The sequence below is a fragment of the Branchiostoma belcheri genome, unplaced genomic scaffold, assembly GCF_001625305.1.
Source record: "Branchiostoma belcheri isolate BF01 breed outbred unplaced genomic scaffold, Haploidv18h27 scaffold180, whole genome shotgun sequence".
Taxonomy (NCBI): domain Eukaryota; kingdom Metazoa; phylum Chordata; class Leptocardii; order Amphioxiformes; family Branchiostomatidae; genus Branchiostoma; species Branchiostoma belcheri.
In genome coordinates, this window is record NW_017803269.1 from 47,845 (window position 1) to 74,415 (window position 26,571).

The 26,571-nt window shown below is 40.1% G+C and overlaps 1 protein-coding gene across 1 annotated transcript in view; it reads right to left on the reverse strand.

The window, feature by feature from the left end:
• LOC109467495 (talin-1-like) overlaps positions 1-26,571 on the reverse strand; it is a gene marked incomplete at its 3' end in the record, with an annotated part of 133,275 nt that overhangs the window by 39,787 nt on the left and 66,917 nt on the right. Inside the window, exons 17-28 of the mRNA XM_019765507.1 lie at positions 25,791-25,899; positions 22,612-22,817; positions 14,023-14,121; positions 11,111-11,278; positions 10,394-10,600; positions 7,881-8,000; positions 7,318-7,449; positions 6,580-6,708; positions 5,288-5,401; positions 3,465-3,713; positions 2,571-2,699; positions 235-318 (exon numbers count right to left, since the gene is read on the reverse strand). Of these exons, the coding sequence (XP_019621066.1) occupies positions 235-318; positions 2,571-2,699; positions 3,465-3,713; positions 5,288-5,401; positions 6,580-6,708; positions 7,318-7,449; positions 7,881-8,000; positions 10,394-10,600; positions 11,111-11,278; positions 14,023-14,121; positions 22,612-22,817; positions 25,791-25,899 (1,746 nt within the window). The remainder of the gene's footprint in view (positions 1-234; positions 319-2,570; positions 2,700-3,464; positions 3,714-5,287; positions 5,402-6,579; positions 6,709-7,317; positions 7,450-7,880; positions 8,001-10,393; positions 10,601-11,110; positions 11,279-14,022; positions 14,122-22,611; positions 22,818-25,790; positions 25,900-26,571) is intronic.

A 26,571-nucleotide genomic window follows, 5' to 3' on the forward strand; every position in this document is an offset into this window, starting at 1 on the left:
AAAAGCTTGTTAACTACCCTTTACAATGTTACCCCTTCTTTCATGGTTGTTTTTTTTGTGGCTAAAGAACCGAGGCTGACTTTTTTTGAGTGAGTCATAAAAAAGTTCAAAATTTTATAGGCTTTTTATAGTTTTTCTTTATTTACTACCATTTAAAATGACCCTCCCTGTGTATGACCTGACCCCTACCCTTTGACCTGACCCCTGCCCTATGCCCTCTGCCCTGTATGTTACCTGTGCGGCTGCGGTTAGTAGCTGAGCCATGGAAGCGCCGACAGTCTTGGACGTGTGACCGAGCTCCTGCGCACACTGCTCGCCCTATTGCCATGGCAACGTGCAAAGAACGTGCAAGGTCATGAGCACACGCAAGCAACAAACGACACACATGCATGTTTGTAAGGGGGAGAGAAGGGACACAGAAATGTTTCTCCTTCTTTCGATTTGAGGCAGCCGCCTTCAACAACCTGAAGATTCTGCTGCCTTTTTAGCTAGTATGAGATGGCGTTCGCCAGGCCTCCAAATATTTCACATGAAAATAGAATCAATCTCTATACAGAGAAATCATGTTTTTCTTCGTAAAGAATTCAACTTGGTCAAGATATGAACTGCTTCTTTAGCAAATGACATTTTAATAAAATTTAAAAAATTCAAGTGACAGGTATATTCTGTGTCCCTTTTCATACCCACATAAGCACACAAGTTACATGAAAAGTTGTTCTACATTCTACAAGGTGGCAAGATCACACATTTGGATCACATATAGATCACACATGGATCTACAAACCATGGATCAAGTGTAGATCACACAGAATCACATTTGGACATGATTATATAGATCACACAGTGATGGATCATATGTAGATCGAACATGGATCTTGCAAGCATCACACAGTTACATAATGCATGGATCACATTTAGATCACATTTCGATCACAATGTATGGATCAAATCTGGATCAAACATGGATATTCCATGGATCACACATGTAGAAAGTTCAGCATGAGAAGCTCCTAGCACATCTGGAATGATGAGAGTCACAACACACACATGCAAGGCTCCGCTACATTCTGCCATCACAAAGCTGCATGAACACTGCTGGAAACAAGCCGGTTTATCAGTCAAAGGGTGAGGATTAGTACGTGATGGGAAAACAAGTTAGTGGACTCAAACTTCTGTTTCAAAACTTTCCAGGATAAGACTTTCATGCTAAGATTTGCTTGTGTTTTTGATTTACTGCAATGCCAGGTATTAAATTATGAGCAACCAGTTAACGTATAAGTCTCCCAAGATTTTGCTTTTCAGATTAAGACAAAAAATTAGAACTCTTTGGTAGAAAGAAAGATTACAGGAAACTTTTGAAACAGAACGTTGAGTCAGGAACATGCAAAGTTTAGTGTGTGATGAGAAAGCCTCCTGGGTGTGTGTTTGTTTGTTTGTTTAGAGTTAAAACTTTAGATCCAACACGAAGACGTTCTCTCACCTAGAGCTTTTGACCAGTCACTCTGGTCTTCCTCAGTAGACTGACTCAGTGTTGACATCACACTTCAAAGAAGCCACGTGACAAGCCTCACTGGGTCAGTCTACTGAGGAAGACCAGAGTGACTGGTCGAAAGCTCTAGGTGAGAGAATTTTTTTGTGTTGGATCTAAAGTTTTAACTTTAAACAAAAGCCTCCTGAGTGTGTGCTTATTTGTTGTTGTTGTTGTCCCCATGTTGTTTACTGTTTATTGTTGTTTGTTGTTGTTGTTGTTTATACCTGGGCTGCTTCCTTCATCAGTTGTGCCATGGCTGCTCCGACTTGCTTGGCACAAGCGTAAACAGTCGCTCGGCAACCTTCGAACTTGGGAGAGAAAAACTGGAAAAGTCAGTAAAGACAGAACAAAACTACATCCACACTGGTCACTTTAGATTTGGATAAGAAAACAGTGGAAATTTGGAGGGTTTTGCAAGTTTAAAAAGTCGAATTTCCTTGTGACTATATGTAAAAACTACATGTATGCCAGCTGGAACAATAATTAGGAAAATGGCATACTGCTTGTAAAACTATCTTCATCAAGAAACAGTTTTGAAAAGGATCTCCAAACAAGTCCAAGCAAAAAAGTGCTATGAAATTTGGAAAAAGAAAAATATTTCCAATCCTAAAGTGACCAGTGTTGACCCTTGTCTTACGACAAGACAACCAACACAAAAGAGACAAAGGACAGCAATAATATAGAAAACTGGTGGAGGAAGAAAGGAACAAGAAAGAAGAAATCTAAGAAAAAAGCAAAGAAAGACAGACAGAATGGTAAAGTGTGTCTTACAGAAAATGATATTAAAGAAGAAAAAGAAAATGGATCAAGGAGGGAAGAAAGCAAAAAGAGGATGGCTAAAGGAAGGAAGGAAAGACTTCAGGATGGAGCAAGAAAGTCAAAATGGGGAAAAAAGAAGAGTAATGATAAAAAAAGAACAGCAGTGCAAAGAAGTGATATATAAAATAATCAAGGATCTTGAATGATGATAGAGGGAAGAAGAAAAAGCAAAGGAGGGATGGATGGAAGGAAGGAAAGATTGTAGAAGGGATGTTCTCACCGACTCGTCCGGTAGAGGGACCAGTTGTCCCTGCGCGGCGCTCTTCTTTATCTCCACCAGGTCAGAGTCCAGCTGACGGATCGTGTCCAGCGCGGAGTCTATCTCCAACGGGCCACACGCATCCTGGGCCTGGACACACAGGGGGGAAATTTCACAAAAAATCTTAGCTTGAAAGTTCATAGTCATGCCTTCAAGTACCAGAGTTATCAACCAAGGTTTGAGGTGTTTAAAAACTCATTCTTTCCTAGAACTATCGCAGAGTGGAACTCACTGTCACCAAGTACAGTAGGGGCATTCTCAGCAGAGCTAAGGCGGCCCAGGGCATATTCTAGCTACCACTTAGGTCCTGAATAAAACTTGTAATAACTCGACAATACATGTTTCAAAATGGCTCAAATTTGCAGGGGAGATAAATTAGATGAATATCAGTGCGTCTAAATAAATTTGATGTTGTTATGTTAAGTCTATTTGTTTAGATTATGAAAATAATAATGCCATTATTTTTGGTAAAAAATGGAGTTTGCAGAACTATTCCCAAAGTCCAACAGTCACAGTTTTTTGCATACAGACATAAATAATGTTTACCTTAGTTTGCATATGGTCTGCTCTGTTAATTCTTACTCAAAACACATTCATATATATGGTCAGACAGGAGTCTAAATCCCTCCTGCTATAAAATTGCAACATGATGCAACCCAACACTAGTTACCATGGTGACAGAAATCTGGTTCAGGTCATTGATCTTATTTGTTTAGAGAAGAAGAAGAAGAGGAAACAGGGCAAAAACATATCTTCCTGGTGTGGGTGTATGGGTTAGGCAATGTACCTGAACTGCCTTCATAACCCTATTGGGTCAGCTACAAATAAAACAAACAAACAAACAAACAAACAAACCTTCTGTGCAGCGGACCTCAGCTCGGCCAGTGCCTGAGCCAGCTGCTTGGAGCAGTTGGACAGTTGCATCGAGGCCGCCTGGTCAGAAACGGTCGGTACTGCAGCCTTGGCCGCTGAGTTCATGTTATTGGCAGGTGAAATAAACTCCTGGGAGGCATTGATGAGTAGTAGTTGTGCAGAGGGACTGTCTGGCTGGGCTCTGCTTCCCCGTACACCCTGTACAAGCCTGGGGATGTGGTCTGCAACATGCTGGAATGATAGAAAAGGGTTTGAAAATGATAGAAAAAGGTTAGTTGTGTGCTGGGACTGTCTGTTTGTTAGACAATAGTAGAAAAAAGCTCCCTTGTATGCTTAAATACCACTGTGACACATTTTCTATGTCAAAACTGTTGTTGGTCAAGAAAAAATCTGTCACAGTAGAATGTACTGTGACAGAATAATGCATTCCAACTTCATGTAAATGTAAAATGACAAACACACAATGATTACAGCAAGTCAATTTTAAGACAGGTACACATAACACAAAAAGTACATGTATCCCAAAAGTATTGCAGCAAGAAAAAATACCTACATCTTTAGCTGTCAACTAAGTAAAAAGAGCCTAAAACAGCAGAACATTGGTTGGAGTAGAAGAGTATTCAGTTCACACAGTCTGTTCATTACTGCAAGTGTCACCAATGGGCTAACATCAATTCAGCAGCTTATAAAAGCAGCTTACACTTCATACTTCATAATCCTACCCGAACAATTTTTAAATAAAAAGCAACTCCTAGAAAAAAATAATTTCAGCACAAAAGACCTTCAGAAAACCAACCAATTTTGGCAAAAACACAAGATCCACCAGACCCTTTGGGACTGTATCCCTGTCCTTATAAGTGTCCCACACAAAAGAACAGCAAGTCAGCAGCAATTTACATACCATATTCTACATAAAAAAAAAACTAACCAGAGTGCTAGAAAAAAATTCAGCACAAAAGAACCCCTGAAAACCGACCAATTTTGGCAAAAGCACAAAAACCACCAGACCTTTCTCTGCTCCCTCCCTGCCCTCCTGTACAGAACTGTCCTCTGGGTCGTACCAATCTCCTCACACAATTAAGAAATCAATTCCCAAATCAATTTGCCTCCCCCCAAAACACCCTCGGGACGAACCACAAATTGAGGGGAGAGGAAAAAGCTAATTTGTCTAAGAGGGAAACCTTGTTCCCACCTAACGTAGGGAGAATTAGTCAGAACCGTTTGAGAGTTTGATGACAGGAACTGTGATTAAAATGGGCAGTTATGTTTCCATATGACAGGTGATGAATCACTTGATTCTCCCTACTGATTAGAAAGGGCCACACCCTGACTATATGTTTCCCTGTAGAGCATCTACGGTTTTAAATAAGTGCCACTAACTGTAGCAACAAACCTTTTAAAACTAGCAACAAATGTAGCAAAGGACACCAGTTCTTTTAGCATTTGGTTCTTTGTTATATCCAATGGCATGCAAGGTGGTTTTTGTCATATTCTGTAGGATGTTACCAGTTGCAATGTGAGATTCTTGTCACAACTTTCACAAATTGCAACAATGTATGTATATGTTGCCACTAATGTAGCCATTTGTATCATGTTATCTCGTAAGAAGTGACCAGTAGTTGTTGCAATGTAGGCTTCTTTTTGGGACATTCCCACATTGCAACATTGTAACTGTGGCCACTAATGTAGCCATTTGTATGGTGTTACCTTGCATGAAGTAACCAGTTGCTGTTGCGAAGCCGTGGGTTCTTGTTAGAAGTTTAACACATTGTAACTAAGTATTGCCACTACTGTAGCATAGTTACCTTGCATGAAGTGACGAGTTGTTGTTGTGAAGCGGGGTTCTTGTTGGAGCTGGCTGCAGCCTGTGATGCTGCGATGGTCTGCGTCGCCACGGCTGCTGCATGTTTGGCTGCATTCTGCAGAAAAGATAAGTTAAAAGAACAGAAAATATAAGAGAAATTGATCTTAACAAATTGAGATCCTTTTTTGCTACACAAACTTCTTATAAAAACTGTGATTGTTGGAAAGTTCAGGATTCTTAAAGATACTTTTCCAGAAACCAATACAAATTGTTGAATGGATGCCAAAGCAAAATACAATCCTTACTTAGTGTAAATACTGCATGGGCTCATACAAGACATTCTTTAGTCAGTAGTGTTGAACTTACAATGTCCATGTTGGGGCAGTATGAGTGATTGCAGGACAGACACACAAGATGCAAAAAGGAAAAGACACAAAAAGCTGAAACAAGCACTGATAAAGACACACAGGACTTGATACAACTTAAAGACGGGGAAGCAAGACTCGAAGAAAGGAAACTTAAGACGAACACCTGAAGCTCCTCAAGAATCTTTTTCAGCTGATCTTTGTCGTAGTGAGTCAGCTTGACCTTAGTGAAGGTCAGTTGGGACGGAGAGAAGAAATGAAAGAGGTAAAGAAAAACAGCAGCAACAGAAAGGTGGCAGACAGATGAACTGAGGATAACATGGCTGTTCTATATACGGAACATGGTTGTTCTATGGAACATGGTTCTATGGAACAGCGAACCCGATGTTCTATGGAACATGGTTCTATGGAATCTGAATCAGATGTTCTATGGAACGTGGTTGTTCTATGGAACACAGAATCCAAATGTTCTATAGAACATAGCTGTTCTATATATGCATTATGGAGCATTGCTGTTCTATGGAACACGGCTGTTCTATGGAACACGAAAGGACACAGTACAGATGGAACATTGCAAGAAAATAAGGAAAAAGCTTGATAAACAACGCAACAAAGACAAATGAAAGAAAGGAGAAAGGAGCACAAGGTACCATGGTCTGTACGGTTACTGTCTCTTCTGTGGTCTGGGGAGAGAACAGGCAACAGGAAGGGTTGGGTGGTTTTACTAAGTTCAAGAAAGGTGGGAAACATAACATTGAAAGAAAAAACAGATGCAAGGATGAAGAAAGGTATAGGCAAAGGTGTAGGCTAAGACAGTGCTGACTGTCTTTAAGAATGTCTGACAGTTTTTATGATGAGCATGGCTTTACAGAATGTTTGCCCATCGTGTGACAAGCCCCCAGGGCCTAGGGCTCTATCTGGCCCGTACCTCCAGTTTGCTGACAAGTTTTTTCTTGATGGCATTCCCAGCAGCAGCGTTAGTCGCTGCTCTCAGGTCCTCGGCTGCCTTCCTCAGGTTCTCCTGCTCATCCGAGTCATGCGGGTTCACCGCACAGCCCTGGGGTAAGACAAGACAAAAGATTATTTCATTAAATTTTATATAAAGGAATTGTCAATCATCTGTGTTTGTATAAATCAGTACAACACACATTTGAACTGCAATTTGCCAACACAAATTGTCAGGATTGCTCATTCCTTGAAAAAGCCTGGAGTTGTACAGTCAAAAATTTGGACAAGTCCAATATTTTGTGTTGGCAATTGCAGTTCAAATGAGTTTCATAAAAAATTGTCAAGTTGACTTTTTTCGCTATCAAAAATGACATTAGACATTTTCTATCAGGTTCTATTTGTTGACACAATTTTGAAAGTTTTAGTTTTCAAATGTGGACTTGAGTCTAATTGTACAAAGCAATCTGTGTTTGACTTCATACTTTACATTACACTACTGTTAAGATATATATATACAGACCTTTTATTTTGGAGTATCCGATGATGTAAAAAAAATCATCATTCTGGTTGTAGTGTCTCAAAAAAAAATCAACCATTGTTTTTTTCTCTGTGTTCTCTTACCATAGCAGTTGTTGTGGTCTAAAAGTTTACTTTTGAGTATCTACAGTGTACATTGGTGAAAAAAATCGTCAGGCTTTTTCTCCGATTTTTCCCCAACCTTAGCAGCCTCGACCATCCTTGCTGTGGCGTCGGCCAGGACTTTAGCGGCTCCCAGCAGCCTCTTCTGTGAGTCTGTGTCGTCTGTCGTGTCGGCACTGCTTTTTATAGAGTTCACTAAATGTGACGTCGCCTGGGGGGAAAAAGACAGGTCAGATATGTCTAGATAACCTAAAAATTACACTGAACATACATACATTATAGGTATGTGTATCTCTATCATGCATGGTTCATTTAGAAGCAATGGACAGGAGTTCAAGCTGAAACAGCATTCATTCTCCCTAAGTCAGAAACAGTATCCTGAATATACATTTTGTACATTGTCCTTTAATCAACAGCCACTAGAAGAATTGCTTTCTGTAAGCTAAAACTGAATTTAAAGTTTAGTTCTTTTAGCATACTTCTAAGACAAAGGAAACCTTTTCCTCACTTCTGCTAGAATTGCATTATCATCAAGTTCTTTTTGCATGGTTCTAACATTTCTTTACCTCTGCCAGTGCCTTGGTAAAACATGTTGGATTAAATAACATTTCTTTGCACTGTTCTAAGACAGTTTTAAGTTACCTCTGCAAGTATCTTGGCCTGTTTAATCATGTCTGAGGCGTTGCCCATGGAAGCGAAGAGTCTGTCTGAGGCAGAGATGATGGTGTCACAGTGGTCCTCATACTGCTCTCCTCCCTTTGCCTGGAAGAAAATCAGATCAAAGATCAGATGAATAAATGACAACAGTAAAAACATGTAGATATTACCACTGGTTTGCAATGGGAGATACAACAAAAGTTACAAGAAACATTGCCAGTTTGGCACCAAATGTATCAAAGTGGAAGTTATTACATTTACTGATTTCAACATCTTGTGTCAGCAGAAACTACCACAAATTCCTAAATAGTATAACAGAATGTATAAACCTAGAATTAGGAAGGAGAGAAATTTTAGCACAGTAAAAGAATCACACAAAGTCGGTTAAATACTTCATTTTATTGTTACAAGATAGTTTAAGAAGTTATTATACAACTTCTCCTAAAACATGATACATAGTCCATGTACACTATATTAAGGTACAAAACAGAATAATAATTATTTCTGTTACAGCAAGGACACAACTACCAGAGGATGAAACCTTCTGCTAATGGCACACTTGACTTGTCTTGGTTACATCAGAAGTCAGCAGAGAAGAGTGATTATCAGAAAAAGTTACATGATGACAATGAGCAAAGTTACATGAAAATGTCCCTGTACATGTATCATTGATGAAGAGAGTGTGCACAATGTTGTCACATGATGTTATACAAAGTCTAAACAGAGACATTTGAGCACAAACTTAAAGGAGGTTTTTAGTTTTTCTACTGTTGTTCTTTACTTTACTTTACATAAACCTGAAACTTAATTTCACTGCTGAACAAAGAGGTGAAAGTTTTAGCACAAAGGAGGTTGACATCTCTACTTTTCATCTACTCTTCACACTGAGAAGTTCTACCTCGAACTTGACCTCACTGATCAGGTCGTTCAGCCTCCTGACCACCCTTCGCACAGCGTCGTTCAGGTCCGAGCCTCCGGTATCGTCTCCGAGTGACATCTGATCCATCGCCATCCGAACCACAAGGTCAAGTTCGGCCAGAAGAGCCTCGTTCCGGCGCCCGACCTCCACGGTCTCTCGGGTGGTCACCACGGTGGCGGTAACTCGAGATGAATCCTCCATTTCCTCAGGCTTCAGGGTGGGGGGAATATGTAACCTGGTCAGCCTTGGCATGTGGTACAAAAACTGTACCACAAGAAGGCTTATCAAAAGATTTTAAAATTTGAGAAATAGTTGTTTAGTGCAGAATATCTATATCTTTATATTAGGCTTACCTGGAGCTTAGAGCAGCTCATAATTGAAAATCAAATTAAGGCGTAAACTTACAACATCCTTAGACATGACTGTACCTGACTACACTGAAAAAGGGTTCTTAAATGTTGACAAGGTGAAGACTCATAGACACATGTTAGGGCCAGGTCATAGGTGAGAGTTCATCAGCCATGCCATATTGTTAAGGCAGGACAAAGGAGTCCATCCTGGCCAGGTCATCTGCCACACTACACTGTGGTTAGGATCAAGCTTGAAGAAAGTTGTTCAGGTCAGGTCATAGTTGAGAGGCCATCTGCCATGTCACATTGTTAGGGTGGGTCATAGGTGAGAGTTCCTCAGCCATGCCACGTACGACAGGCCATAGGTGAGGTCATCTATCTGCCATTCCACACTGTTATGGCAGGTTGTAGGTGAGAGGTCATCTGCCACTCCGCCCAACCTTTGGCTCGAACTTGATCTCGCTGAGCAGGTCGGAGGTCGTCTGCATGACGCGGCGGACGGCGTCGTTCAGATCACCCCCGGCAACCGGCTCCTCCGGGCCCAGCTGGTCCAGCACATTCCTCACGGCCGCGTTCAGATCTCCCATCACCCTTTCGCGATGCAGCCTCTCTTCTTCCTCTTCTCTCCTCCTCCTCTCCTCTTCATCTTCAGCATCTTCCTTCTCTGAGTCTTGCTTCTCTTCATCAGTGGTACTTTCCTCCAGGTCTGATGGAGATGGCTCCTCGATCTTCTCCGGCTTCTTCGCCTTCTTTTGGATGGATGGGGTAACCGTGGAAACGGGGTCAGTCTTTGGCATCTTTGGAGTTCCGCACACAAAAAAAATGGCTGCCAAAGATCTGACCCCTTTGAGAAGAACAACCAAGTACAAAAATTTTCCCCAACTACAGGTTGCTAGATATTAGCAGCAAAGTTTTCCAGCAGTCAAAAGCATCTTGAGTGCATATTTCTAGTCCAGCTCAACTGTGTGTATGTTCAACCCTTCCCCTACAACACCCTGGAATCCCCCGACCTTAGACAAACCATGGAAGCCTGTTTTTCTCAATGATACTACTGCAGAAAGTTGTTCTGAAACACCCTTCAATACCAATCCGACTCCTGTGTGACCTTGAGATGCCCCCCTCCCCCATACAAACCATGGAAGCCTGTTTTTATCGATGACACTGCTGCAGAAAGTTGCTGAAACACCACACCTGTGTGACCTTGAGATGCCCCCCTCCCCCATACAAACCTTTGAAGCCAGTTTGATGTGCTGGAGAAGCTCGTTCAGTGCCTGGGTGACCTGGGTCGCCGCAGCTCCAAGGTCTTTCAGAAGGAACTCCTCCTGGGTTGCCATTTGTGCTGAGTCGACGGTTTTCTCGACGGACTTGGCCACGAGCTTGGCCGCGTCGATCAGCTGCTCCTGGCACGCAGGGTGGCTGATCGTGGGGGCTACCACCTGGGGAGGAAGGGGGGGGGATCTTAAAGTTTAGTAATCTTCAACTTTGAACTAGACATTTTAAAAAGGTAAATGTATAGGGCCATACTTAATTAATGTGAAGCATGATGGTTTTTCAAGTAAAAAGAATTATAAGTGAAATGCTACATGTACATACATTATACAGCTATAAATTCACTGGTAAAGAAATTATTCTATTCTGCTTTAATCTTTTAGAACTGTGCCTATCTAGTTCTGTGCCTGAATGGCTTCTGAGCAAGGTTCTGGATAAAGCACAGTTCTGGATACCTGTGGACTATCCTGAACTATGCTCAAGCATGATTCTGGACACAACACAACTTTTGAAAACTTCAAACTTCAAACCAGGCGACCAGTTGCTTTGATTCTGTACCAAAGAAAACTCTAAATAAACAAAACAGACAGTTTACAACATCAGACCTTTATGCAGACGTCAAGTTATTTTGTTTTCTTGTTGCATAACAAAACAAAACAAACAAACAAACACCAGACCTTAGTACAGGCGACCAGCTGAGACGTGGACAGTGCCGTCTGTGTTGCCGAGGCGATGACCTTGTTCTGCATGGCCGGGTCCTCCGCCTTACTCGCTACATTCTTAGCCTTCAGCACGAGTGTAGCGGTCGCGTTCGCTACAGCCTTCGCTAGGGCCATCAGGGCATCCTGTTTATAAACAAACAAACAAACAAACAAGGTTTTAGATAGTGTTTGCCACAATCCTCCGCCTTACTCGCTACATTCTTAGCCTTCTCCACAAATACCTACAATTTCAGTCTGCACCCCCATGTTGGCTGTCTTCAGTGTGACGCACGTAAAATTTTCGACAACGTTGTTCATGAATCATCAGACTTTGACATAGAACAAGTCTGACAGCTTTACAAAGTTCACATGATTGTGTACGTGACCATTTAAAAAAAAATCCTACCGTGGCCAAAACAACACTTTTGACGATTCAAATTTTTTAAAATATCACAAAGTCATCAAAATACCCCGTGAATTGTTTAATTGCTGTTTCTACAAGCTAAAACAAAGTATTTCTGATTGTTATTTAGTCTTGTGAATAAGGTCACGTGTTTGTAAACCGTAACTCTGGTGAAATCACGTTGTGAAGTGATTGGTCATTAATTATCCTGATGAAGGTGACAGTGGTCGCTGAAAATTTGATCTCTGTATAACCCTGGTGCTGGAATAAAGTTCAACGTTTTACTATGATTACTACCAACACAGATGAACTTTAATATTTGTTGCGTGTCTTGCTAGAATGGTGACGCCTTCCCAAACAATGCGTAGTCATCATCATAAGTGAGGGTGAGCCATGATAAGTGGTTGTGAACCTGCCCACAAAAGTTTAACCACCCAAAACATGTTATTACATGACCCTGTTCACCTAACATGTACAATCTAGTGTCTCATCTGTAGTTTTGGGGATGATTATTTGGTAGACAAAGTCATTAATGGTTGAAACTTGTTTTTTTTTAGGGGGAAGGGGACTGAATGGCTTTGCTAGACATCATTCTGATACAACTGTAGGAAAGTTCACAAATTTATAATGTCCTGAACTTTTTTGACAATAGCTTCCAAGTCAGTCATTCATAAAAATTTTACAAAGGAATTTCACTACAGTCAAACTTGTTCAAGTGACCACCTCTGCAAAAGGACCACCTGGCCAATGTGACCACATTTTGGCCAATGTGACTGCCACAAGCAGTACGAACCCTGTCTATAGTGACCACCTGTCCACATAGACCAGATTTTATTGGTCATCTGAGTGGTCTTCTTAGCTGATTGGGCAGTTTTGACTGTATGGGAATCAGTATGAAAAGTTTGCAAAAAGTGATCTAAGCCTTAGCAAGAACAGAAATATTTTTCATCTCAAAGCTAAGAGCGACTGACAAGTTAATAAGATACACTAACATCACGTGTACATAAGTAACAATTTAGACCTATTGGTTTGGAAATAAGAAAGGTCAGCCTTTGAAATGACGCACATGTACATGTATGTACCGGAGCCCACCCTAAACCCCCAGGCACTTCTAGTAGTTCTACTGAGGGTTACACGTGCTTAACATGCTGATTACATGTACCCTGGCCAAACAAAATTGTCTCAAATATTTTACCAAAAATCACACCAAAAATCTCAGAAAGTGATCTAAATAGAGCCAAACTGGTACAAGAGACCACCTCTCAGGGCTCAAAATTAATGGTGTCCCGTAGGCCACTGACCACTGAAATTTAGGCAGCGACAACCAAAAAGTCTCTTTGTGACACTTTTGGGACATTCAACAGAGAAATTCAACATCAGAATGTTAGCCCTTCTTTAGTTGATCAGGCACACTTCCTTGATTTTGGCTCTGGAAAAGCCCCCCAAATTTCTGCAAAATTTATCCCAAAACTCATGGGACACCTGGCCTTGTAACCACTTTTTGTGACCCCAGGCTTTTTTCCTCTGTGAGTTACACGTGCTTAACATGCTAATTACACTGGTCAATTTTGTCTCAAGGATTTCTGCCACACTTTTACTGCCATAGCCTGGAACTATTACAAACTCTTGTCCTATTAAACTGTCAATCAAAGTAAGAACAACGTCAGTCGAAAGGAAAGAGGTTCCTAACTGAATAAAAAAAGGTGGCAGCCAAATATCTGTTTTGTCATGTAAGAAAAGACTTTCATTGTATTTGATGTGACTGAAATGCCAAACAGGTGTCAAACTTTTTATCAGTAAAAAAAATCAAAATATGCCAACAGGATATCCGTTTGTGTGTGTAGTGTCGTGACTCAACTCTGAAGTGATCCAGGAATCGGATGTGAGACTTTTGTTGTACTAGACAAATGTCAATCAGACTTACCCATCCCTGACTGCCCAGGGCACAGTTTGCCTCACACTACAGAACACATGTACAGGTCAAACTCTGTTTGTTTTTGTCAGCTTGCAGACACTGGGAAAACTGCTTAGACCCAATCACTGTTGCTGTTTTAGAACACAGATACTTCAAAGGAGATTGGTAGACAAAAAAGAAGTCACTATGCCTTGAACCTTGGACATGTTGTTGGATAAAAAGATTGAATGCTTATTAGCTGTAAGCAAGAAGGTTGAATACAGTTTTACCTGAAACCGTGGGTCAGTGAAGAAGAAAAAAAAGTTGTAATACCTAGAACAGAAGTTTAGTGTTTTGCTGAAGTCAGAGAAGTTTTTTTTTTTACACTGACTGTTGTAAGTAGTGAAAGAAATTTTCCAAAGACTAGCTTGATATATAGATCTGCTGCTTTTTGAAGGAGACAAAGAGGTAAGCTTTACCTGGAAGCATGTCAACCTCTTCCAATTTTTATAGACTTAACACCTGGTGTTTTTGAAGGGTTAGGTTAAGGAAGAACAAAGAAGAAGTAAGAAGATTTGAAGTAAGTTTTACCTGGAAGCGAGGGTCCGTGTCCACCTCCCCCATCTCGTGTAGAACCTCTCGGCCATGTTCTCCAATGTTTCCGGCGGCCGTCAGCAGGTTTTGACGGGGCTGCGGAAACAACAAACAACAACAGGTAAACAAAAAGAAAAAACAAGCTGCTTGATATGTGTCGACATGTTAACATTTCATACCGGTAACCTGAAATCTGAATATTTGGTTGTGTAGAAAAAACCCTTATATCCTATAATACTTTACCAACCTAGTGAAACTATTTTTGGAAACCTGAAATCTATTTTATTTTGCTTTAGGGGAGGATTCCTTGGCCCAAGATTTAAGAAAAACCTACAGTGACTTAGAGTCAATCCCTAGCTTGTTGAGCAGCTGTTGTCTGGTAGTAGAATCAATCTAATGGTATCACTGACAAAGAATTTTCTGATAACTTTCCTCAAACTGAACACTTTGACTGAAAATAATCTCTCCCTGTGAATTCTTTCCATTCAGAATTCTAAACTGTTCTGTCCAAATACCAACAGTTACTCATAAACTACACAAACTTGACAGAACACTCTAGAAAACATTACCTCCCAAGTTAACTAAGCCTCAAACAACTATAGACAACTGCCTGTCTCTTACATGTACGATCCTGACTAGTGAAAGTTGACTGACAAGTAAGAACATCACACTTTTGTTAAGACCTTGTTAAACACCTGAGAGATCCAGGTAATGACACGTAACAACCACCTTCACTTGGCAAAATGATGTGGGCTTCGGCAACCTTTTGTCCGTAACCTTTCCAGCCACTTAAATGTACATAACTGTACATACCAACAACATTATGAATTGTACAATCCTTGAATGAAACTTCTAAGCAGTTTAAGAAACCAGTTTTAAGTTGTCTTTTAGAAACTAGAGTAGCCATCTGTCACATCATCTATACATGAAATTTAAGTTCAGAATTAAACAGACGTACTATGATTTTGTAACAAAAGTATTTTTGAATTAAAATTTTTGTTTTACAGCTACAATAGTCCATTTATGCCTGTTCCTAACACAACTCTTGTCACTTCTTACTGCTGTCCCCAAAATGTGATTGGCATTTCAGATTACAGCCAACAACAAACATGACCCTCCATGAAATCAGTGCTTGAATCCAAAACGTTTCAGTCCACACTCAAAACAAGTCTTCAAAACAAGTCTTGCACTACTTGTAAACAACTGGTCTGAATTCAAAACAACTTCCTGTCCCGTACTGCCAGTAGATCTTTTGGTAACCACAGCAAGACAGTAGCCATTAGACTACCAACTCGATCGTCTGTCAGAAAACTTTACATACATGTAGAAGAAGGCCTAAATCTTCAGTAAATCAATTTCCAAACTCTTTGCCAACCCTTCCAACTCTTACTCAGACCTGAACTCCATGTTGGTGTAGAAGACTTTGCCTGAAAACAAGGCCCTCACAGAAACAACAACTCCCAATCTCAGACATTCCAAACTAGCATTTCTCAAACAAGCATTTTCTTCCTACTATTACCACAAACTGATACCCATGCTTGTACTTGAACCAAACTTTTTCTGAAAACATGACCCTAGCAGAAAACAACAACAGGACTGCAAATCTCAGTTTCCAAACTACCATTTCTCAACCCCTTCTGACTCTTACCACCACCTGTTGTTGTTGTACCCCGTAGTAGGGGACCTGTAACACGGCTGTTCTCATGCGTTTACTCGACGACTGTCCCGCGAACCACGAGGCATCTATTGTCCCTTCGTACGCCATGCTTGTTTTGGGAGACAATGAGTTAAAACGGAAGGGCGGACCGTGCTAAACTAGGGGACATGTAGAACAAAATTTAATAAAATTATTCCAACCCAAAACCTTTCATTTTGACACTCAAGTCTTCAAAGCACAAGCCTAGAACGAGTACTAAAAGTCTTGAACCAAGTCGGACAACAAGGCCCTAGCAGAAACAACAATCCAAATCAGTAAAAAATCTCATCGTTCAAACCCTTCTGACTCTTACCACCACCTGTATCCCATGTTGCTGTTGTACCCCGTAGTAGGGGACTTGTATCACCGCTGTTCTCATGCGTTTACTCGACTGTTGTCCCGCAAATCACGATGAATCTATCGTCCCTTCGTACGCCATTCTTGTTTTGGTAGACAATGAGTTAAAACGGAAGGGTGGACCGTGTTAAACTAGGGGACATGTAGAACAAAATTTAACAAAATGTTCCAACACAAAACGTTTCATTTTGACACTCAAGTCTTCAAAACACAAGCCTACAAGTTGAACAACCAAACACAACAAATTGAACTCCAAATCTCAGACTTCCCAAACTACCATTTTTCAAACCCTTTCGACTCTTACCACCACCTGAATCCCTTGTTGTTGTATCCCATAGTAAGGAAGTTGTAAAACGGTTGTTCTCATGCGTTTACTCGACTGTTGTCCCCCAAACCACGACGGATCTATCAATGAGTTAAAACGGAAGGGTGGACCGTGTTAAACTAGGGGACATGTAGAACAAAATTTAACAAAATGTTCCAACCCAAAATGTTTCATTTTGACACTTAAGTCTTCAAAGCACAAGCCTAGAACGAGTACTAAAAGTCTTGAACCAAGTCGGACAACAAGGCCCTAGCAGAAACAACAATCCAAATCAGTCACAAATCTCATCGTTCAAACCCTTTCGAATCTTACCACCACGTGCACCTGAATCCCTTGTTGATGTTGTGCCCCATAATATGGGACCTGTATCACCGCTGTTCTCATGCGTTTACTCGACTGTTGTCCCCCAAACCACGACGGATCTATCGTCCCTTCGTACGCCATACTTGTTTTGGTAGACAATGCGGTAAAACGGAAGGGTGGACCGTGTTAAACTAGCCGGGCGGTGGGTGATTACATCAGGACACACCTCTGTACCACATACCGGCTGAATACTAATTTGGGGGGTAACGGCCAACTACACGACCTGGGGCCAAACTAAATTATCCGCTGGTTCTCATATTCCAGAAAACAGTTACTCAAGCAACTGGATATGACTTCAGAAACGGTCAGACGTTTCAGGTAGCATCCACTACCTTTCGTCAGTGACACTTTTGAGAGTTGTTGAAGGCAGGACCTGTGGCCAAACTAAATTATTGACTGGTTCTTGCGTTCTCCTAGTCTCCACCAGACTCCTGTTGCAGGCTGAATAAATCGTAGAAATGGGCCTAAAAAGGGGATATAATTGGCCAGAGAAGGTAGCCGGCCAGAGAAGCTCCATTTGCCTGCGCGCACGGCCAATTGGACCCTCTATGGCCGGGAAACTCCTCTGGCCAATTATATCCCATTTTTAAGCCGATTTCTACAATTTATTCAGCCTGCAACAGGAGTCTGGTGGAGACTAGTGCCCTCCCCACTTTGTCAAAACACATTTGTCTTATGTTTCCAGTAATATAAGGATGCAATTCTTGTTCATAAACTCGAAACAAAACATTGACGATTTTTACTGGCAACTACTGAAATTTGCACCAAAAGTCTACCTCACTTTCTGTAGTGCTAACTTTATAACACAGCATGAAATTACTGGGTAGATAATTTTTCTTTATCTTTTGATATAGAATTTTTCTGTCTTGCCAATTAGAACTGATGACAACCCCCTAAAAATTTACTGTGGCCCACAACAGTAGGCACTGTTACTATTCGTCTATGACTCAACAGTGGGGCAAGGGTGGGCATGCCAGTGGTTTTCTTGGCACAAACTCAGAAAAAAACCCACAATAGACAATGCGCCAAAAAACAGTTACTCGAGCAACTGGATATTATTTTCTAAACGGTCAGACGTTTCAGCTAGTATCCACTAGCTTTCATCAGTGACTGAGAGACCAGAGGAGAAATGCAGGTTTATAAGCACAAATAGACAGTGACACGTTCAACACAGAAACTGGTAACACCTTGCTACTCAGTAAGGTGGAACAAAAACAGACCGACAAAATACCTGCACAATTTTTCCACTTCAACGAAGACAGTTTTGCCCTACGATTGAACTCTACGACTTGTTTTTTTTTTTTTTAAGCAAGAATCTTATTCAGAATGTACCACTTTGAAGTTTGAGAGGTAGGTGGAATTTTTGGTATTTATGAGTGAGAAAAATGGTTTAGTCCAAATAAAAACAGGTGGGAAGATCATTGTTTGGTTGTTTCAAATGTGGGAAGATTGGACTAGTGCAAACCATAGCTCTAACCCCCTAAGTCCAGTAATGGACCGACCCGATATTTTGAACACTAAATTCTCACCAACCCCTCTATTTCTAATCTAATTATTCGACCGTTGGGGCACCAGACAATCTGGTTGTTCTCCACCCTAGCTATATAGGCCTTCTCTGTTTTATGTTTCTCTTAGCATTTCATTTTAGTATCATGCCTGTCCATTCTCTAATATTATCCTCCTTTCTCATATTTTTTATTCCCCACACATATTTTTTCCACCTTGTACTGTTCCTTCCTTGAACATTTGGTTGTAATTGAATCATGGCCAATGCATCGGTGGTACATACTTGTGGGAAACAGGGAACAACACAGGCACAGAACTACACAATAACCGGTCTGGTGCTGTATACGTACATGTAACAGGGTTAGGTATCACCAAACAACATGCACACACATCAACTTCAAAACTTCACGTTTCCAAATATAGCAATCATTTCTGTCATATACATTGTAATTTTTATATACATGTACATCAAAAAAAGTTAGACATTCAGGCAGAACATTAAATTTTACACCAAAAAAAAAATAAATCAAGCAACTGGTTAGATTCCCTCATTTTCAGTCACAGATGAAAGATAGTGGAAGCTGACTGGAACCAGACTCCTCACAAAATTTATCCAGTAACTGTTGCTTGATGTATTTTTTACAATACACTAACATACATGTACATTATATGCTATCAGACTGGTTATAAAACCCACAAAGGATTGAATGTCACACACAATAGCAAACACAACATGCAGTCATTCCACGATTGTGTTAGGTCAGTTTCTACCCTCTATATCTACAAACCTATAACAAACATTATCATTTTATACAAACAAGATTTGCAATGTAGTTAATATAGAAAGAAATTGACATAACATTAACGAAAAGTCTTTATGTGGTCTTCACCTAATTCATGGAACACAGTCACTGCCAAAACATTGTATAAAATGGCACCAAATTCATCAGGTAAATGGTTACTATTGTTCAAGCCAAATTTTGTTTCATAATGATTCTTTAAAACAGTAGAATTAAAAAAAAAACTTTTCTAATGATTTGATTCTTGAAAAAATAAAATTTCTCTGAATCCTTATTTTTCTGATGACTGTGTTCCAAGAACCGATGTCTGTTTGAGAAAACATCTGTATTTTGAGCGGTTCCCCCAGTACCTCAGGTTCGCGCTGTTTCCATGGTAACCACAGAAGGAGGAACGTTGCCATGGTAACCACAGAAGGAGGACATTACGACAGGAGACGGGGGTTGAGGTGGGAAGGACAGCACGAGAGAGAAGAGAAATGGAGAGAGAGAGAAAAGAGAAGACAAAGGGGTTACTTTGGTTCTGATTGAGGTAGAGACAACACACAATATACTCAGAAATCAGGTCACAATCAAACAAAAATTAAGAATTCTATAACTGGTAATAACTACAAATAAACACAAAATAAAAGACAATATAGTAAACATAAATCCATGGACATGTTAAAAAGACAGCAATCTACACAGTATCTAGCTTAATAATTTAATTTATTCTTAATAATGATTAGGGCCAAAGAAACAAGTTCTAAAAAGAAGAAATAAAAATAGATCTAAATGTTGAATACAACACACAAGTAAGACTTAGAAAGTGAAACATTTTACACACTGGTCTGGGTTTAGGTACAACCATGTAGGACACAGAAAAATTCAATCAAAGCTGAAAGACTTCTGTTAAACACTGGGACAGAGAAGTTTACAAGGAACAAAGGATCAGAGTCAAGTCCTGCCTTCATAAAAGGAAAAGAAAGAAATGTTTAAGAATAGCAAGGAGAGAAAGCCAACACCAAATACAGGAGCTATGCAGAGATCATATTGCATTAATTTTATATGAGAAAAGAAACTAGCTGGAAACATCTAGAAGATCTAGTAAGATTTCTACAAAGCAAAGAAGCTAAGTGGTTAATATTTGTACACAGCTTCAAGTTTCAGTGAGACAAAACTCTTCAAGCAGAGGTCTGGACTGTTTTCGAGTTTTTTTTTAGAAATTTTGTCAGCTTTACTTTGAGTTAGGCCAGTGTACACACAAAAAAGCTGGCAGAATAGAAAACCCAACAAAAGCCTAAAAAAACATCCAAAACAGGCCTGACATCTACCTGTACTTGGAGATTAAAAACCTAGGAGAAAACCTGCTAATTATATAAGCTAGAAGGAGAGAAAATCTCGTTAAACTGTTAATTACAGAGTTTTTTAAGAAGTGTTGAGCTACATGTGTAGTGCTGTAACAAAACGTCTGCAGTAAAAAAAATTGTCAGTAATTTTGTTGTTGGTGAGAGATTCAACGTTGGTGAAACAGCTACTTTTTTCCGGTGCCATGCTGGATTTTAGACGGTTAAACCACAACCTTGGTGAATTTGTTTACAATCATGTTGTGAGATAAACAATTGTTTGTTTGTTTGTTTGTTTATACCCCTGGTAGGTAGGGCTGAATCTGGTCGAGGAATTCGTGTTCTCGTAGCATCAGGAGGCGGCAGGCTTCCCACAAGTCCGTTCCCTGGCGAATAAACGATTTGGCGGGGAAATGGAAGGTGAACAAAAGGCAACATAGCAGGAAAACTACATTGGTGTACAGTGAAAACTGGAACTGTGGTTTCTGAATTGAATTGAATAAATTATGATTGATTTCTGTAAAACATTGCAGCCGTCTGGTTCAAATAAGTTCCACTTACATACAACTCACTTCCACAGATAACTAAACATCGGTGTTTGGTTGATTTGGCCATCAATTTCAGCGCTCTTAACAGAGATGTTGCTGGGCTATTTTGATACTGAGTGGTTCGGCAGGGTGCAAAAGTCATTTAGTCAAAGTTTCTAAGGTTTCGACCGTCGTTGTGTGTTAGGCAGGAGGTCTGCTGTGCGTTTCGAAAGTTTAAAATATTTTCTCTTCAGGTACTGTAAATAATGAAGAGAACCCGTGTTTTCGCCAGGGTTTTGAATTAAAGCTGATGCTGATTTCAGCACCCATACATAATTAGTTTTCATGTTTTTCCAGTGCCCAAGGCAGCACAGCAAGAATAGAAAATGAGTTTAAAAAGATATACACATGTACATGTAAGTCTTAGAGTAAGGTACAAAATGTTGGTGAAATCACAGTTCCAGTTTTGAATCAAGAATAAAAAAAAAGAAGTAGCATAACTAAAGGCTTGTAAGGCTGACCTAAAAAAACTATGCTGAGCATCACAAAAAGAAAATACAGGAGACACGACTTCTGAAAGAAAACAGTGAAAGGTAACAAAACAACATCTAAACAGTCAAGACAACACAGTACAGGAACAAGAAAAGTCTAGTACAAGAACCCTCAGAAAAACAGTCAAGAATTTTACCTGAAACTTAAGTTCAAACACTAAGAACTTACCAACCCTCGCACCCAACACATACACAGAGTCAAGACAACATGGTAAAGGAACAAGAAAAAATTCTACAAAAACCCTGAGAAAAGTAGAAACACAGTCCCAAAACTTAAGTTCAAACAGTAAGAACTTTAAGAATTTTACCTGAACGTCAAGAATTTTACCTGAAACTTTAGTTCAAACACTAAGAACTTACCAGCCATCACACACATCTTAACGGTCTCAGGTGCACTTCTTTGTGGCTGGTTCTTAAGTGAGAATTCTTAACCCCTCTCCTTGGGGACACCTTAAATTTGATTACCTGATCAGCTCACTTTCACACACAGCTCTCATAACAAAGCGCAGCGGAAATAGGGACACAAAACCGCGTAGACACCACAAAAACGGTTCTAACGTCTGGAACGAGTTTGAACTGGAGTTTCAAATATAGGTTCTAACTGGAGTTCTGTTTCTCGCTGCTATATGTAGCCGATGTAGGTGGCGCTTTTTTTGGGTTTTGTCAATCCCAAAATCATAGACAGAGAAGACATCAGGAGAATCTGATGGATTAAAGAAGTGGTCTGGATAAGGAAGTGATAAGCCAGTCATTAAACTCAGCCATGTTTTGGGATTGTGTTCTTGCTGCAAAAGTGCCACCTACTTCGGCTACATATAGCAGTGAGAAGGAGAACTCCAGTCAGAAGCTTTGAGGAAGGTGTCTGACAGACAGTCAAGTAAATGTCAGCAAGGTGAGAGACAATATAGGTGGTGTAAAAGAAAACCCCTATATCCTGTATCTACCAATCTGATGAAACTATTTTTGGGGTCTTACATGTACCTCTGTAGATCAAGGTTTCGCTTATACGGTTTAAGCCTACAATTCAAACGTGTTTTCAGAATGAAATTCTACAAAGAACACAGAGGTGACTGTCCTAATTTGTACCAGTCCTACATCCATCCAACAAAACTTCACAGACACCACAGAACCGTTCTTACCTCAGTAGATCCAGGTTTGGCGGCGCTCAACAGGTCCGAAAATGCTCCAGCGAGGTTTCGTGCCGCATCCAACAGCCGCTCGCCCTGCCCATAATCTTCCAGTAACGCGGCCACCATCTTGATGCCCTTTGACATCTCCGTGAGATTGGACGAAATCGTCGTGACGGCGGATCCAACTGCTGTGTAGTCCGTCTGCTCTGGCTCACCTGTAACCATGGCAACCGGGTGTCAATCAAGTCGGGGAACATCTTGGAACCGTCTGCACATTTTTTAAAATTTTGTCGACAAACGAAATTCTGTTGTTTGGATCCAGACCAAATCTTTTTTATTTTGTTAAAATTCTTTATTTAAGAAAATAAAAGAACAAAATCCAGACCAGATTTTACAGACTGTCCGTACCAAAAGAAACTCAAGACCAATAAAAGGAAGATCTTGGGAAAATCTTCCAGAATTTTACAGAGCGTTACCCAAGGTCAAGGTTAAACTAGAGACACAGCAAGGTCGCAAGTGAAGAGAAGGAGAGCTCAGCTATATTAAAGCATCAGCAAACTTTTCTGCAATAATGTTACAACAAAAGCAGATTATGGAAGTCAAAAACCTTGGCCAATACTTTCAGCATATTCCTGACCTCTTCGGATAAACAGTGCTCAAAGAAAGATCATATCTAAAAATTTTACGATTAAACTCAAATCTGAGAAGACCTTCTTAACAAAACCATGACATTCTATATACATTGTACTGAACAAAAATCTCCCACCCTATTTTCTTTAAACAAAACCAGTAGTAAAAGTCAACCTTCTTCTGCTCCAATAACATTTGTTTCATCCCTTTTCAGGGCCTCTCATGACATTTCTTCAGACCTTTCTGAACATTAGTTATGTATAACACAACTTTTACCAAAAGTAAAATTCTACAAAAAATCCAAGGCTTTCACTTTTATACCAAAATCATCAGAAACAATACAACTGTCATCATAGTACCATAATTTTAATACAAGAACTTAAACTACAAATTTTCAAAACTTACAGCAATGAGAAGGGTGAAACAAACTGAAACCTGGCTAGCTTAATTTTCTAGTGTGCACCTTTTATGTTGTTGGGAGTACCCCGGAAGCGATCCACTATTTTCTGGTGCTTCAGGTCTGTGTAGGGAGCGTCCGGGAGGCATGCGGTTAGCGGGGAGCAAGAGACAGTCAGACACAGCAAGGCAATTAAGAATAGTAGTGTATCCAGAACCGGGCTTTATCCAGAACCGTGTGTTATCCAGAACATATGCATGAACTTTCCAGAACCGTTCCTGGATGAAGTACAGTCAGGCACAGCAAGGCAAGAACACTACTTCATCCAGAACTATTTGAAGGGATATCCATGCATATCCAGAATCGTGCTCTATCCAGAACCACACTCAGGCACGATTCTGGATAGTCCACATTTATCCAGAACCATACCTAGAGCAAATCTACGTTCTTGGATTTAGATACAGCAAGACTATCCAGAACTATGTCTGATCATAACACTAACTCATTGAGGCACAGATTTTAGATATGCACGGTTCTAGATACAATAGCAAGCAAGAACATCCCTTAAACCAAGAAATCTACCTGCACACCCCCATGTTTCAATAGAATAGGCAAGCACTGGCAGAAAGAACTTAACAGGAATGTCCCATTTTTGAGAGAAAAAGGGGTGAGCCAGCTAGATCTCTTGATTCAGGGGATACATAGATATCAGAAAAGAAAATCTACTGGCAGTTTTTTTTTAATATTGTTAAAAAGCATAAAAGGCAAATGTTGTGCATCTCAAGTTATAGCAGCATGCATTAACTATATGCAACATGCACTTTTCTCTTGCATAGTTCTTTAACTTTATGCCAAAATTACTATTTTGCTGCAAAATTACTCTCTTCTAAGTTATAGATGTCAACAGAAATATACATAATTTTACCAACATTTAATAAAGAAAATTGAAAGGCATGAAATACCTATTTTTTTCCAATCGTCTGTTGCCATCATGCATAATAAGTTTGCATGCAGGAAAAAGCAAGTTAAAACAATATTGTAATTAATGTAATAAATGTAAATACTGTTAAAAGAAATGCCACTGAACCAAAGATTGAAGGAAATTCCAGAAACAAAGACCCAAAGCTTTAAATGATGATGATGAAGCTTTAAAAGCTTTACAAATCAATAAAAATCCAACAATGAAAACAAAAACCAACTCACAATGGCCACCAACCAAAACCCAAAAACTCAGAACCAAAACTGGTTTAAAACCTCAACGAAAGACGACAAAAACTAACCAAACAACTTAAGAAATAAGTCATAAGTTAAACAAACAATGCAAAACATATCTTAAAATAAGTACAAATTACTTTACAAAAGAAATTAAAGTAAACCAAAAGAAAAAAGAAGTGAGATGGTTTGGGAGTTAGCACACTTTCAGAACATTGTGGCCTTGTGTGCCAGTAAGATATACTAAAAATTGCATGTTAGCCTAAAGAACTGCTGAAATAACTGTAAATTTCTTGTTTTAAATACAAATTCTATGTTTTAAAAGATGGGTCTAAAATTGTAGAGATCTGGCACACAAGGTTAAAGTGGAGTTACCTTTTTAAGATCAAACTTTGTTACAACAAAACCAAATTTCACACCACACAAAATAGTCAATTTTTCACACCTCAGATAGAGTAGAATTAGTCGTTTTGCTAAAAAGAAAATCTATGTTTTCGTGGAATTAAAAATTTGTGTTCTACAAATGTTGACCTTTCACTTTTACCCTTTGACTGGAGGTCTGAATCACAAGCAAAGTGATTTTGTTTGTGAAAATGTGCAAACTTTTGACACCATCCCATTGGCACACAGTTCATGACACAACTTTGCCACAGTCAGGTCAATGTCAAATTGCAACAATAATATTGTTTGCTACAAAATAGCAACAATGTTGCAACTGACTTGGCAAATACTTTGTGTCACGAAGTGTTTTCTATGGAAAAAAAATTGTCCCTTCCCTCCACCCTTGCCACCCCTTCTACAGAATCTTGTGATCCAAAATCTGTCAGGAAAGTGCCAGAGGTTGGACCAGCCCACTCTGTAGCGGGGGTGGCTGGTGGTGGAGGCTGAAGGGAGGGTGTGAATGGGGGAGTTGAAGGAAGGGTGTGAATGGGGGGGTCCTGGTGATCACCTGATGTGAGAGTAACGACGGAGGCAGTTGCGGCTGACATGGCGGCGAGCTGCGACGTCACGTTCTGTTTGGAGACGTCCAAGGTGTTCTGTTTCCACTTCAGGGAGGCCTGCAAAGGTGAGAAACAGGTGAGACACACAGGTGAGAAACAATTAAAACACACGTGAGGAACAGGTAAATACACCTGTCCTTGGAGCTGAACTCCATAAAAATACTAGCTGGTAAAATGCCTGTCCTTGGTGCTGAACAATATTCACACAAACTCACACACACACACATACACACAGACATGCCTGTCCTTGGTGCTGAACACCATCAACATACTAGCTGGTAAAATACCTGTCCTTGGTGCTGAACTCCAACCACACACTAACACACCTATATTAGTATCTAACACCTTTCGCAAGTAAACATACCTGTCCTTGGTGCTGAATTCTGTCCACATACAGGTCCACACAACAATTTGAGGAAAAACAGACTAAGTTTTAAACTTAATACCCTGTTTTTGGTGCTGAATATCATCTACAAACATACCTGTCCTTGGTGCTAAACTTCATCCACAACACACTTGTTTTTTACTAGATAATCTCCTGTATCAAACACCTCTAACACTCAGGTAAACACACTACAAAACTTACTGGATCAGAGCCCAGAGGTGGCAGTTCGGCCCTGGAGCCCAGTTCGGCTTGCGCTGCACTAATGCTGTTGAACCCAGAACTGATAGTAACTATAGTTACTGAAGTTACTACACTACTACATAGTTACTGTAGTTACTGTACTT